Genomic DNA, 13,824 nt, shown 5'->3' on the forward strand with positions numbered 1-13,824 from the left:
ATAAAGACCCAAATCAGCTACTGTGGGAGTGAGCAGTGTACAATACAGGGCACTGCACTCCAGCGGTAATACCCTAACTGTAGAATAGTGCGGGAGAGGTTTACCTGAATGGTCCCAAGCTACCTGGTGCTACCTGGATCACCACAGCGTAAAGCTTGGGAAGTAGTTGGATAGAATCGTACAAAATGAGGAAAGGTCCAAACTGACGAGATGAGTTGAAAGCCAGAGGATGTGGGTTGGCAAAAAAACCAAAAGTGACAGAAGGAAAGAGAGAAAGCCACATCAACTAACCATAATCTGGAATTCAGCGACATGATAACATGGACTCTGGAGGCTGGGTCACCTGTTCTGTGCTGCCATGGTTCTGGGGGCTTTTATCTTTTCAGTGGGATTGTTGCATATGCTTCCACCACCCTTTCAGGCTGCAGATTCCTGTTAAAAATTATTCTGGGCTCACTTCTAGTCCATCTACTAATGACTTCAATGTGTCAACTCTCCTCACTGACAATTCTGTCACTGGAAGGAGTTTCTCATGCTTCTTCCACTAATAGTACAAATAATTTTCACTCTTGTTTTAACTTGCTCTGCTCTAAATTGGACCAGCTTACCTGGAGGCACATAAGGTGTGGGATTCAGCCAGTCCTTTTTATGTGTTTGAGCCACTTCCTGCTCTGCACTCTCCATGTTCTGGTGCAACATGTCATGTTTAATGTCTTGCAAACTGACAAATGCATCCAATCCAAGCAGCACAAAGCTACTCCAGTACTTCCTGAATCTGCGGAGACACAAACACTCACTCAACCAAAAGAACACAGTCCTGGGAAACAGTTACACAGACAGAGAATGCAGCAAGTGTTCAGCAGCTTAGGCAGTAAGTGTGGAGAGAGCGGGCATGGTTCTCAACTGAATGCTGGGGGAGAGGATGAAGGTGGGAGGTGGTAGTTGAAACTGGAAGAGGGGGAGGGGGTGAAGTAAAGAGCTGGGAAGTTGATTGGTGGAAGAGATAAGGGGCTGGAGAAAGGGGAATCTGATAGGGGAGGATAGAAGACTATCGAAGAAAGGGAAGGATTGGGAGCACCAGAGGAGGCAATGGGCAAGAAAGGAGATAAGGTGAAAGAGGGAAACAGGAATAGGGAATGGTGAAGGGGGGGGAGGGGTGTGGGAATGGCCTGGTTCAAGAAATCAGTATAGAGGAGGCCACGGTCTGACGTGTCGGAATGGGAATGGAAAGTACTGTAGAGTTAAAATGGGTGGCTACTTGGAGATCCTGCTTTTTCTAGGGGTGGAGTGTAGGTTCTCTCAATCTACATTTGGTCTCACCAATATACAGGCGACCACACCTGCAGTGTTTCTTTTGGAATCTTTATGATACCCACAAGCCTCCATTCTCACACTTTGCTTACTTCAGCTATTGAATTCCAAAGTGACGAAACTCCATCCTGTAATCTTACTGTGGTGAACTATGTGCCTGTCGGGACACGCCCCTGCTGACTGCTCCTGTGGCTCCTCCCACAGGCCCCTGTATAAAGGAGACCTGCGGCCTGAAGATCGGCCTCAGTCTCCAGGACCTTGTATGATAGACACTCACTCCTGGTTCCTTCTTCCAGTCAATAAAAGCCGATATCTCGCCTACGTCTCAGTGTGAGTTATTGATGGTGCATCACTTACCACTTCTCTCCCCCTTTCTTCCATTGACTTACTTTGCAAAGCTTATTTCTTTCCGGATGGGAGATGTTCCATCAAGGGACTTCCAGACTGGGCAGCAGACAGCAAATTTAGGAGGATCTTGGAGGATCAGATTTGAAAGAGTACATTCCCAGTACATTCCATGTTGCTCTACACTGTCCTATGAGTCAGTGATCGGAGCAGGGAATGGCAAGTTGTTAGTGTATAGATTCAAGGGTTGAGTGTGGTCAATTTTCTCCACACTAGAAACATTCCAATAATAGATAATCAAGTAGGGTACAACTTTACCTCTATCACTAAAGAAAAATTGCCAGGCAAACTGACAGCCCTAAAAGATAACGGATTTTTTGGTCCTGATGAACTGCATGTTAAAGGAAATAGGTATGGATCGGAAATGGACCTTACAGGGTGATGTCTTGACTATAACTAGAGCTCTAACCTCCATATTTAAGGGAGGATACAGTTGCATTGGAGGCAATACACAACTACTTCACTGGGCTGATTATTTAATGAAAGGCTTGAAGTATTAAGAAGCTTTGAAACAGGTTAGACCTTTACTCATTGGAGTTAAGAAAAATTAGGTTAATTATTGAAGAATATTTTATGAAAGGCAAGTGACAGCATTGATGCTGAGAGGATATTTCCTCTTGAAAGCTTGTCTAGAACCCAGTGGCTTCACTTCAGAATAAGGGGTCATCCATTTGGGACAGGAATGAAGGGTAATGTCTTCACTCATGATCTTGAATCTCTACCCAAGAGAAAGGTGGAGGCAAAGTCAATGAACACTTTAAAGGTGTAGACCAGCAGATGGTTAAACTACAAGGGGTATGGGAAACCGTGGCAAGGTGATGCTGAGGTCAAGGTTGGAATAGCCATGACCTTGGAGCCATCTGCTTATTATACCTTCACATTATCTTCCAACGGCTTGTGTACAAGGACAGTTTCATCCCTTTGAATATCAACATTTCTTAATCAATCACTGTACAAAAAATTGTTTTTCTGTTTTCTGCACCAAAGTGCATGATATATTTTTTCACTTTATGTTTAATCTGTCAGGTGCTCCTTCACACTTAGTCTGTTTATATCTGCTCTTTACATCTTCCCTACTAACAACCTCATTGGAATCTGTATCATCAATGCTATATAAATATGACACGGTCTCCTCCTGCTATTCATGGAAATGGTTTGTAAACAGCTCGGACCCAAGCACCAATCTCTCTAGTGCTCCGCTAATCACAGCCTGCAAAGACCAGGGGAAGTCCTATTTACTCCCAACTCTTTGACCTTTGCCGATTAACTATTTCTCGTTTCATGCAAGTACTATATCACCCACAATCCTACATGGTCTAACCCTGTTGACAGCCCCCGTGTGTGACCTGACTGCTTTTTGAGAATCTAAAAACACCATATCCTGGTCACATAATGAAAGATCTCTGAGAGACTGGTGAACATGATTTCAGAAAACGACTCTCCCGTTATTCTTCCTGGATGTTCTACGATCAGAGACTTCAATACGTGCCACCGCAGGTGCGCTTTGGACACAGAGCAGGTTGAGGGCCACTGAGATGATTGCTGTTGAAGGTCTCCCTATTAAAGGACCTCAGTGTGGCATTGGGTCCCTAATGCCAGAACTGTAGTTATCCTTGGGCCTCATACTGTTCCAACTGGACCTGTGATTGGGATCTGGTTACGGTGCGGATCTGTGAAAAGTCATTCTCTGCATTGGAAGTGTTGGTATGTACCTGTCATCACTCTGCATCTGGTGCTTTGCGTATTCCACTGCATAACTGACAAAAGAGCCATACCAAAGGGCCATGTAGAAGTGGTGATAGAAGGTGAGAGAAGCCTGCAGAGGAACTGATTTAATCTGCATCAGCACTGTCGAGGCTCCTGTAGAAAGAGAAGAGAAGTCTTTAATGTACAACGCCTGCCTATACCAGCTGACTGGCGTATTAGAGGAAAGGGCACTAAGTAAACAGACCACATTAGAAAGTTTCCCTGATTGTTAAAGCTCTATCTCTCACACAGACTACCATCTGCGTATTGCTTACGGTATTCCATCCATTTATGCTGCTGAAGAAACAGTCTGGATAAACATTTCCTTATCCCTAGAAATAAACAGCAGGGTATTCATCCACAGTCAATCTAGTTATTCAGGCTGGTCAGTCTGCTCGGATATTCTGGTTTAGGAGGGGCAATAAGTACATGATATCTCATTGGAAATGTAAATGAATGGAACGTTCTTTCTTTGAGGCATAGGGGCTTTCATATATTTGGACTTCCATCATCCTGGAACTTAATTTGTTCCCACTTGAGCATCAAACGTGCTCATGAGGGTTGGCATAAGTAGAGACACTCTCCTATCTCACAGCGGGCTCTCAGTACTTAAGCTGCAGTCAGGTTAATGATTATAACCTTTGTTGATTTTAAACCTTGGACAATTAATGCCTCATAAGAAACACATGAAGCATAAACAGCACACCACCTACTCTCTCGGAGACCAGGTAGTACCATGATGCTTGGCAAAACAGCAAGTGGAATTCTGGAGATCATCCAGGATTGTCCCCATGCCTTTGAAGATGGAATGGTGACATAAAGAGCATGGATGGGACAATTGCTTCCATCACCCCAAGACCTAATTTGTTCCACTTGGTCAACAGGGTGAAATGTGATGCATCTGCGGCCCCACCTTTATGGAGTTGGAGATTACAGAAGGAATCTGCTGCATTTTACTGGTGAATAATCAACCAGACCCACTCTGCTTTATGGCTGCAGTAGGAATTGTCTCTCCAGCCATTTCTGCTTTCCCAACTTTTCCTGACACCCTTGCATTTCTCTCTTTTCAAGGATTTGCCCAGTTTTCATTTGCGTGCTTCTGATGAGCCTTCTCACAACACTTTTCCATTAACATGGGATGGGAGTCCACATGTAATACTTCCAGCATAAATTTAATAACCTGCTTCCATCTTGAAAGGTGAGGTTGTAAGTATTAAATCTGTAAAGTGCTGTATCAGAAAATACTTGGGATGATATGCCCCTCATTTATATTGTCGATTCCCAGTCAAAACAGCCCAGCCCATGTCTAAAGTATCAGTTCCTCTCTCCTCCCCAGACCTGCTGAGTGTTTCTGATAGATTCTGTTGTAATATATCGTATGCCTAGTACACAGATGTTGGCTGGCAAATTGCCCAGCTCATCTCCCCTCACAGAACCCTTGGTTGACCTACCTCTGTTACTAATTTAATATTTTGTTTTCCAAGACCTTCTCTGGGAACAAATCCAATGAAATGGCCTGACAGGAAGCTATCATCATTGAATGTCTCAATCAAGTCTCTTTCTGTGTCGGGCAGCATGTCATTCAATGACTGAAACAGAGTCAGTCACTGAAATTGAGAAACTTCCGTACTAATATCAACCCATAACGCAGCAACAGGCAAACTCTTAGGCAACATTGCTAGCTCTTGTGGAACAGGATTTCATTAAGCTGCCAGAAGTTATGGGATGTGGTAAATAGTCATCTCCAGTAGCAAACAGATGCTGGAGAGCCAAAAAAACAGAAAATTCTGGAAAGATTAGGCAGGTTAGGCAGCATCTGCGGTGAGAGAAACGGAGTCACCATTTCTGATTGATGATCTTTGATCAGAACCGGGGAAGTGCGGAAACAAGCATATTGTAACTTGAAAGAGAGAAGGGTGAGAGAAGAAAGAGGTTGTCTATGATCAGGATGGAGACCAAGACTACCCAGATGAATTCTTTTATTTCAGTTTTCCAGAAACTATTATGTACCATATCTCACTGTTCCAACACTGTTCTTTTTTTACTCCTGTACGTTTGTCTCCCTCAGTCCACAGCTCCTCCAGACAGATTGCAGTGGTTAATGAGCATTTATTACCTTCTCTTAGAGGGCACAACCACCTGGATGATCTTGGTCCCTACTTTATTGCAGGCATTTTGTTTGTTCTCTCCTTCCCTCTTCCCTCTCTGCAACTTAAAACATAACTGCTCCTCTCCTGACGAGAAGTCATTGACCTGAAACTTTAACTGTATTTCTCTCTCTCCACAGATGCTGCTTGACTTACGAGTTATACAGCAGATCATGTCCATGCCAACCATCAAGTACCCATCTATATTCATGCCATTTTTCCATAACATCCCCACCCTGGTGATTCAGCTGTTGTCAGGAAACATGATGTTGTGGGAGTACCTACTTCCACCATCCTTTCAGGCAGCAGGAATCCAGTTTGCAACCACCTTATGAGTAAAAATAAAAATTCTTGCTCAGATCACCTCTGAACCTAGTTTTAGATGCTTAGGGAAAGGTTTCCTACTACCTATCTTAATGTGCCCTCCATAATTGTATACACCAGCACTAGACTGCCCCCTTCAGCGTCCTTTGTTACAGGAGTTAACTGTTTACCAAGCAGTTTCTGGAAATTTACTGGAGTACCGTTCCAAAGGAGCTAACAACTTTGTCCAAGAGCTTATCTGTTGCATTGTTGGTTGGTATGTGTCCTGCACTCAAAGTTAAACAAGCCCAGCTGATCCAGTCTCTCCTCATAAGTGTTCCATCCCAGGCAATCTCCAGGTGAATGTGTCTTTTAATCCAGATTTTCAGCATGTGCAGTTTTTATTTTGAGTTTGTGTCCCTGTAGGTCATTATCCCATTAGCCAATTGAGTATCAAACACCAACCGAATATGTGTCCCAGTGAGGTACTAACTCTTCTGCTATTGAGTATCAGTAGGCAGGAAGAATTACTATTGGTCGTCAAAGTACTAGATTCGCTGATGTTGTACTTCCAAGAACAAGCTTAACTGATACTGTACCCATTATCACCTCTTGTACAGTACCCAGATACCCCAATGAATCACTGGCTTCCCTGTTACCACCCCAGTAAGGCATTAGAACCTCTGTTTCTGTGTCATTCAAGGACTAGCTCCCTTGATTTGTTCCTCAGTGAAATATGAGTTCTCTAATATATTAATTACTCCACTTAAGAACCTGATCTCAGTACCAGCTCCTCTTGTTACAAATTTACTAACTCCTGTACTCTCTTCAGTGATGTACTAGATCCTAGAATGTAGAACGTAGTACAGTACAGGAACAGGCCCCTTAGCCTGTGCTGAACCAATTAAATGGTCAACTAAACTAATCCCCTCTGCCTACACAATGTCTATATCCTTCCATTTCCCTCACATTCGTGTACCCATCTAAAAGTCTCTTAAAAGTTCCTAATGTATCTGCCTCAACCACCACCCCAGGCACTGCAATCCAGGCCCCCACCACTCTCAGTGTAAAAAACCTTGCCCCTCACACCTTTAAACTTACCCCCTCTCAACTTAAATGTATTGCCTTCTGGTATTAGATATTTCAACCCTAGGGAAAAAATACTGTCAGTGTACTCTCTATCTTATAAACCTCTATCAGATCTCCCCTCAGCTTCCACCACTCCAGAGAAAACATCCCAAGTGTGTTCAACCCCTTGTTTTGGCACAAGCCCTCTAATCCAGTCAGCATCCTTGTCAACCTCTACTGCACCCTCTGCAAAGCCTCGACATCCTTCCCATAATGGGGTGATCAGAACTGTATGCAATACTCCACATGCAGCCTAACTAGAGTTTAATAAAGCTGCAACGTAACTTCTTGATGTTTAAACTCAATGCCTCAACTAATAAAGGGGAACATGCCATATGCCTTCTTAACCTCCCTATCAACCTGTGAAGCAACTTTCAGGGAGCTATGAACTTGGACTCCAAGATCCTTCTGCTCCTCTCTTTAAATTTGACTGATCAAGGTGGACCACTTCTCATTTGGCCAGGGTGCATTCTATTGGCCTTTTCTCTGCCCAAATCCTCTTATTGCCAAGGTGCCAGCTCCTCAGCAACTGTTTTTATTATCATACCACTAGGTACAAGCTCTCCTGAATCATCACACAGTGAAGCTCAGAAAGATCAAGGGCTATCCGTAGTCCTGGGTAATTCCTTGGGCGGGGATGTGTTCGGCGTGGCTTTGTGGGCTGAGGGGCCTGTGCTGTGGGCTTTCTATGTTTCTATGTAACAGGTAAGGAGAGGTATGGTCTTTGTGGGAGATTATAAATTGGAGTAGGGCAAATTACGAGGGCATTAGGCAGGAACTAAGAAGTGTTAATTTGGAACACCTTTTCTCTGGCAAATCCACGTCAGACATAGAAACATAGAAGCATGGAAGACCTGTGGCATGGTGTAGGCCCTTCGGCCCACAGAGCTCTGCTGAGCAAGTCCTTGCCTAGAGTTACCCATAGCCCTCTATTTTTCTAAGAAAGGTGTTTAAAGATCAATTGCACAGAGTACAGCAGAGGTATGATCCTTTTAGAAGGAGGGACTGAGATGGAAAGATATGAGAGTCTTGGGTGTCCAGGCAGGAGATGAATTTAGTCAAGAAGAAAAAGGAAAAGTATGTAAAGCTTCGGAAGACAGGGTCAAACGAAGCATGTGAGGTGTATAAAGAAACCAGAAAGGATTTCGGAAAATCAGGAGGTGCCATGAAAAGGCCTTGCAGAGTAGGATTAAGGTGAATCCCAAGGCATTGTATACATGGGGTGATTGATAAATTTGTGGCCTAAGGTATAAGGAGTCAATTTTAGAAAACCTAGCACATTTATTTTGAACGTGGTCCCCTCCTACATTTTCACATTTAGTCCAGCAGTTGTGGAACTTATAGATCTTGGACCTCCAGAAAGTGTCCACAGCAGGGGTGATTGATAAGTTCGTGGCCAAAGGAAGAAGGAGATGAGTTATACAGCTCTCCTTACATGCACATGCAGGTCAACTCTTTACTGATTATGCAGAAGGTTTGAAGTTAATAACTCATCTCCTTCTACCTTAGGCCATGAACTTATCAATCACCCTGATGCCTTATTAACTTAAAATTTTCTGCATAATCACTCAAAGAGTTGAATTGCACGTGCATGTAACGAGAGCTGTATAATTCAACTCCTTCTACCTTAGGCCACAAACTTATCAATCACCCCTGCTGTGGACACTTCCTGGAGGTCCAAGATCCGTATGCTCCACGACCTCTGGACTAAGTGTGTAAATGTAGGAGGGGACAATGTTGAAAAATAAATGTGCTAGGTTTTCTAAAATTGACTCCTTCCACAAACTTATCAATCACCCCTCGTACATACTTCAAGAGTAAGAGAATAAATAGGGAGAGAGTGGGACCACTCAAGGGTAAAGTGGGGGGGGGGGGATTTGCTTGGATGCAGAGAACATGAGTGAAGTACTTAATAAGTACTTTCCTTCAGTATTTACCAAGAAAAACGATGTGGAGGACCAGGAGATCAGTACTGAGTGTAGAAATAAGTTAGGGCATTTAGATGTCAGGGCAGAGGAAGTGTTGGGTCTGTTGATGAGTATTAAGGGTTGTTAAGAACCAAGGGCCTGATGGGATTAACCCTAGGTTATTGAAGGAGGCAAGAGATGAGATTGCTGGACCCTTGACCAGTATCTTTGTGTCCTCTCCAGCCACAGGCGAGGTTCCAGAGGACTATCCAGCGGCTAATGTTGTGCCTCTATTTAAGAAGGGAACAAGGGAAAATCCTGGGAACTACAGATGTCTGAGTTTCACGTCAGTTGTAGGGAAATTGCTGGGACTGGATATTCTGCATGGAGGTCGGTGACCAGTGGTGTGCTTCAGGGATCTGTTCTGGGTCCCTTACTCTTTGTGAATTTTATACATGACCTGGAAGAGGAAGTGGAAGCATGGGTTAGTAAATTTGCTGACGATACAAAGGTTGGGGGTGTTGTGGATAGTGTGGAGGACTGTCAGAGGTTACAGCAGGACATTGATAGGATGCTAACTGGGCTGAGAAGTGGCATATGGAGTTCAACCCAGATAAGTGTGAGGTGGTTCAATTTGGTAGGTCAAATATGATGACAGAATATAGTATTAATGGTAAGACTCTTGGGGGTGTGGAGGGTCAGACGGATCTTGCAGTCCGAGTCCATAGGACACTCAAAGCTGCTGCACAGGTTGACTCTGTGGTTAAGAAAGTATATGGTGCATTGGCCTTAATCAATCATGGGATTGAGTTTAGGAGCTGAGAGGTAATGTTACAGCTATATAGGATCCTGGTCAGACCCCAGTTGGAGTACTGTGCTCAGTTCTGGTCGCCTCACTACAGGAAGGATGTGGAAGCCATAGAAAGGGTGCAGAGGAGACTTACAAGGATGTTGGGGATAGGCTGAGAATAGGCTGAATGAACTCGGCCTTTTTTCCTTGAAGTGACAGAGGATGAGAGGTGACTTGATCGAGGTGTATAAGATGATGAGAGGCATTGATCGTGTGGATAGCCAGAGGCTTTTTCCCAGGGCTGAAATGTTTCGCACAAGAAGGCACAGTTTTAAGGTGCTTGGAAGTAGGTACAGAGGAGATGCCGGGTTAAGTTTTTTACACAGAGAGTGGTGAGTGCATGGAATGGGCTGCCGGTGAGGGTGGTGGAGGCAGATATTCAGATTCAGATTCAGTTTATTGTCATTTAGAAACCACAAATGCAATGCAGTTAAAAAATGAGACAACATTCCTCCAGAATGATATCACAAAAGCATATGACAAAACAGACTACACCAGAAAATCCACATAACATTTGGCAATCCCCAATCCAGAGTCCAGAGAGGCTGCTGCGTATTAATATCGCGCTACTGTCTTAGCGTTCCCCGTAAAGGAGCTCCAAATCCACCAGACAAACAAGACAAAAAACTAAAGCTACAAGACCTGCACAAAACCACATAGTTACAACAGTGCAAACAATAGCATAATTGATAAAAAAACAGACCATGGGCACAGTAAAAATAGTCCAAAGATGTTAAAAGACTATAAGTTCAAAAGAAATCACCACACCGTTTCCACAAGTCCCCAGGGTCCCGACAGACTCGCCATCCCACGCCGGCGATAGAAGAGAATACCCCCGCTATGGACTTCCACGGCGTTGCCTGACTCAGCCTCACAGATGCAGCACATATGATAGGGTCTTTTAAGAGACTCCTGGACAGCTACATAGAGCTCAGAAAAATAGAGGGCAATGGGTAACCCGAGGTAATTTCTAAGGTTGGGACATGTTCGGCACAGCTTTGTGGGCTGAAGGGCCTGTATTGTGCTGTAGGCTTTCTATGTTTCTAACTAGATCTCCAACAGTAGATCAAGCTCCCCAAGAACTGTTACTCAATAAGCCCTGACTCTTTAATATCCTACTAGTAACAGCTCCCCTGACAAGGTAACTCACAGTCGCTCTGCCATTATCTCAGTAAGGCTCCAGCTCTTCAGGTGCTGTTCCTCCATGAAGGGTGATGGTTTCTCGCTACTGCTACAGGCTGGTACTGGGCGTCTCATATACAGCAGGGACCCCTTGTAGTACCACTTTTGTCCTTGCATTTACTTTAAGGGTCCCCATTGTTGAGTTCTGCATGTAGAACAGTGAGGAAGCGCGCGACTTTAAGAGTTAATGGAAGTGCAGAGCTGCACAGTGCACCAAATGTGTTGACACAATCGGTCACTCGCTCAGTCTCAGCACACTCGGGTCCTGGGCTTCTCTCCATTGGTTGCTGAGAAGCACCTTTATTCAGCCTCTTGCTGTGATTTGCTGTGGCGTTCATTATCAAGGATCGAGGAATGCTGCTTATCTAGAACAAAGCACGGGTAGGCACAGGTCTTTGAGTCACAGCCACGCCACGGAGACAGCTAATACAGCCAAAGCCTGGTGAACTGAAAATAAGTTTATTCCACGAGGAGACAGCTTGCGGCAATGGACGAGCTGATTACATTTGAAGGTGCAATGCACAATGAGTCCTCCAGCTTCAACAGCGAGTCCGTGACTGATGGCAGCTACCCAGTGACGCAGGCAAGCGCTGAGATTCTTGGTGAGTCTGGTAATGAGGCCAGCTTGCTGGGAGGGACCATGAGTACAGAAGGTTGCAATGGGCCAAAGGACACCGAGGGTCTGAGGCCAGAGGCTGATGTGAGAAGGGCTGGGCGAGCCGGAGCTGTGAGCCAGTCTCTGGATCAGAAGGAAGGAGCTCTGGTGAAAGCGGACATCACAGAGGCTCACAGGAGTGCTGGAGTTCACAACGATACGACTTCCAGCACATGTGCAAAAGCGACCGGATCTAACAGTAAAGGAGAGGGGAGTACACTATTTAAGGAATGGATTTATCCGAAGAGGACTGAGAAAGAAGCAGTACCTTCACACCCGCCACACCCTCCTGAGAAACAGGAATTAAAGAACTGGATCGTTGAACCCAGTAGGGACCATGAGGTGATGAGACAAACCACCAGGGTATGTGGATTTGAAGCCAAGGAGAATGATGCTCGAGAGAAAGAGAAAGCCCAAGGTACCTGTGCATCTGAGAGTTACAGAGACAATGCCATTGAAAGAGATGTCTACACACTGCCAACAGTAAATATAACCGTTCCCTCCAATGTGGGTAACCTTATCGAGAAACAGGCCGGTGAGGAAGATGCTCCAATCAGCACATTGTCAGTGGAAAACCAGGGCCAGGGTTGCTTTTCTTTCCAGCCTAATCCCATGACAAATGAGAGGGGATGGCAGGAAGGGAATGGAGCTGGCTCAGGAGAGTGCCTGATGGACCCTGATGATGCAGCTCTGTTGCCTGCCATGGGGAAGGACCTGTGGGAGTTCTCGGTCATTGACTGCGAGGTGTCCTTGGCTGGAGAGGTGGGCCTTGCTGCTGGAAGAGGACAGGCAGAGGTCTGTGTAGCAAACAGTGATCTCAGGACCGGGAATGGTGAGCTGAGCTGCAATGCATCTGTCGTGGCCCAAACCGCTGGTGTCACACCTGGGGACATGGAGTGGGAATGCCCTGTCTGTACCGAGCCATTTGACTCAGATGCTCACAAACAGGCCCAGCTGAACTGCAACCACAGCTTCTGCGGCAGCTGTGTGAAGACCATTATGGAGAAAGCGACTGCGAGGAACAGCAGCCAGATTCGCTGCCCTGTGTGTCGCCAGAGAACCCCGATGCCCGAGTGGGAGATCCGCCAGCTCCAGGAGGAGACGACTTTCCTGAGCCAGTCGCAGGCAGGCAGGGCTGACGGGCTGGCTGAGACGCCAGCGCACGCTGCATCCCAGAGGGGGCTGTGCAGCTGGCTAGAGCAGGGCTTCCAACAGCGGCTGCGGACCACACGGCGCTGTGGTTATTTGCCGTGCCTACGTTACCCGCTGTGGCTCGTGAACGCACTGGCACGATGTGATCAGGCCTGCCCGTGCTGCTACCTGTTCTCCATCCTCCTGCTGTACGGGCTGGAACTGCTCTGCCTGTCTCTCATCTTCACCCCTGTGATTATACTTGTTCTGCTCTTCACCTTGTTGGGCAAAGAGTGAGGCATGGGCCATGGCCAGCACATCTGCACTGTTGTACTTAACACCTTGGCAATGAAGTGATGCTGTGCTGGAATTCAGTCATGGCATAGGAATGCTGGACCAGAGGAACACTGTAAACCACAGCAGTGCCATGGAGGTAGGTGAGGCCAGCTCATCGGGTGGATGGTTTCGAATCTGGGGAATGTAGAAGGCAACCTGCCTGCCTACCTGCCTTTTGATCGCTCATGGGATCCCTCTACAACCTATGTGTTCTAACACCAGTGGGTAGGCCTCTGCGTCTCTCTCCTTCGATGATATTGGATGATGTCGCCGAGATTCTGCGCTTATGGATTTGAACTATTTACTATGAACTCGTCTATTGGCTTTTATATTCTGTGTTTTTGCCTGTTCTTTCTCGTTGTTTTACATGGGTAAAAGAGGGTTTGGGGTTGATGTTCTTGCTGGTTTTTATGCAGGGGTGTTGGTTTGGGGGTCAATCTTCTTGTTGTGTTTTGTGCAGTGGAGGGGGATTTAAGGGCCAATGTTGTCATGTTTTCTGTGGAGGGAGGGGAGTTTGGGGGGAGGTGGTGATGATGTTGCCTGTTTTGTGAGTGGTGGGTGGCTTTGCTGTTTCTCTTTGGACTAACTTCCATGGTGTTTGTTGTTTCGTGGCTACCTGGAGAAGATGAATCTCAGAGTTGCATGTGGCATAAATACTTTGTTAATAAATGAGCCTTGAAACAAGGACAGATTGACGTCATGGGTTAGACTGGGGAATTTTGG

At 45.6% G+C, this 13,824-nt stretch overlaps 1 protein-coding gene across 4 annotated transcripts in view; it reads right to left on the reverse strand.

Moving 5' to 3' along the window:
- The window catches only part of LOC132407610 (tetratricopeptide repeat protein 28-like), a 226,413-nt gene that overhangs the window by 36,013 nt on the left and 176,576 nt on the right, over positions 1-13,824 (reverse strand). For 3 of the 4 annotated variants that reach the window (XM_059994374.1, XM_059994373.1, XM_059994372.1), the window contains 2 exons: positions 3,429-3,576; positions 609-775 (listed from right to left, as the gene is read on the reverse strand). The exons of the other annotated variant lie outside the window; for it this stretch is intronic. In XM_059994374.1, coding sequence (XP_059850357.1) covers positions 609-775; positions 3,429-3,576 — 315 coding nt within the window. The remainder of the gene's footprint in view (positions 1-608; positions 776-3,428; positions 3,577-13,824) is intronic. 4 annotated transcript variants of the gene reach the window in all.

Source organism: Hypanus sabinus, chromosome 18 (assembly GCF_030144855.1).
Source record: "Hypanus sabinus isolate sHypSab1 chromosome 18, sHypSab1.hap1, whole genome shotgun sequence".
Lineage (NCBI taxonomy): Eukaryota > Metazoa > Chordata > Chondrichthyes > Myliobatiformes > Dasyatidae > Hypanus > Hypanus sabinus.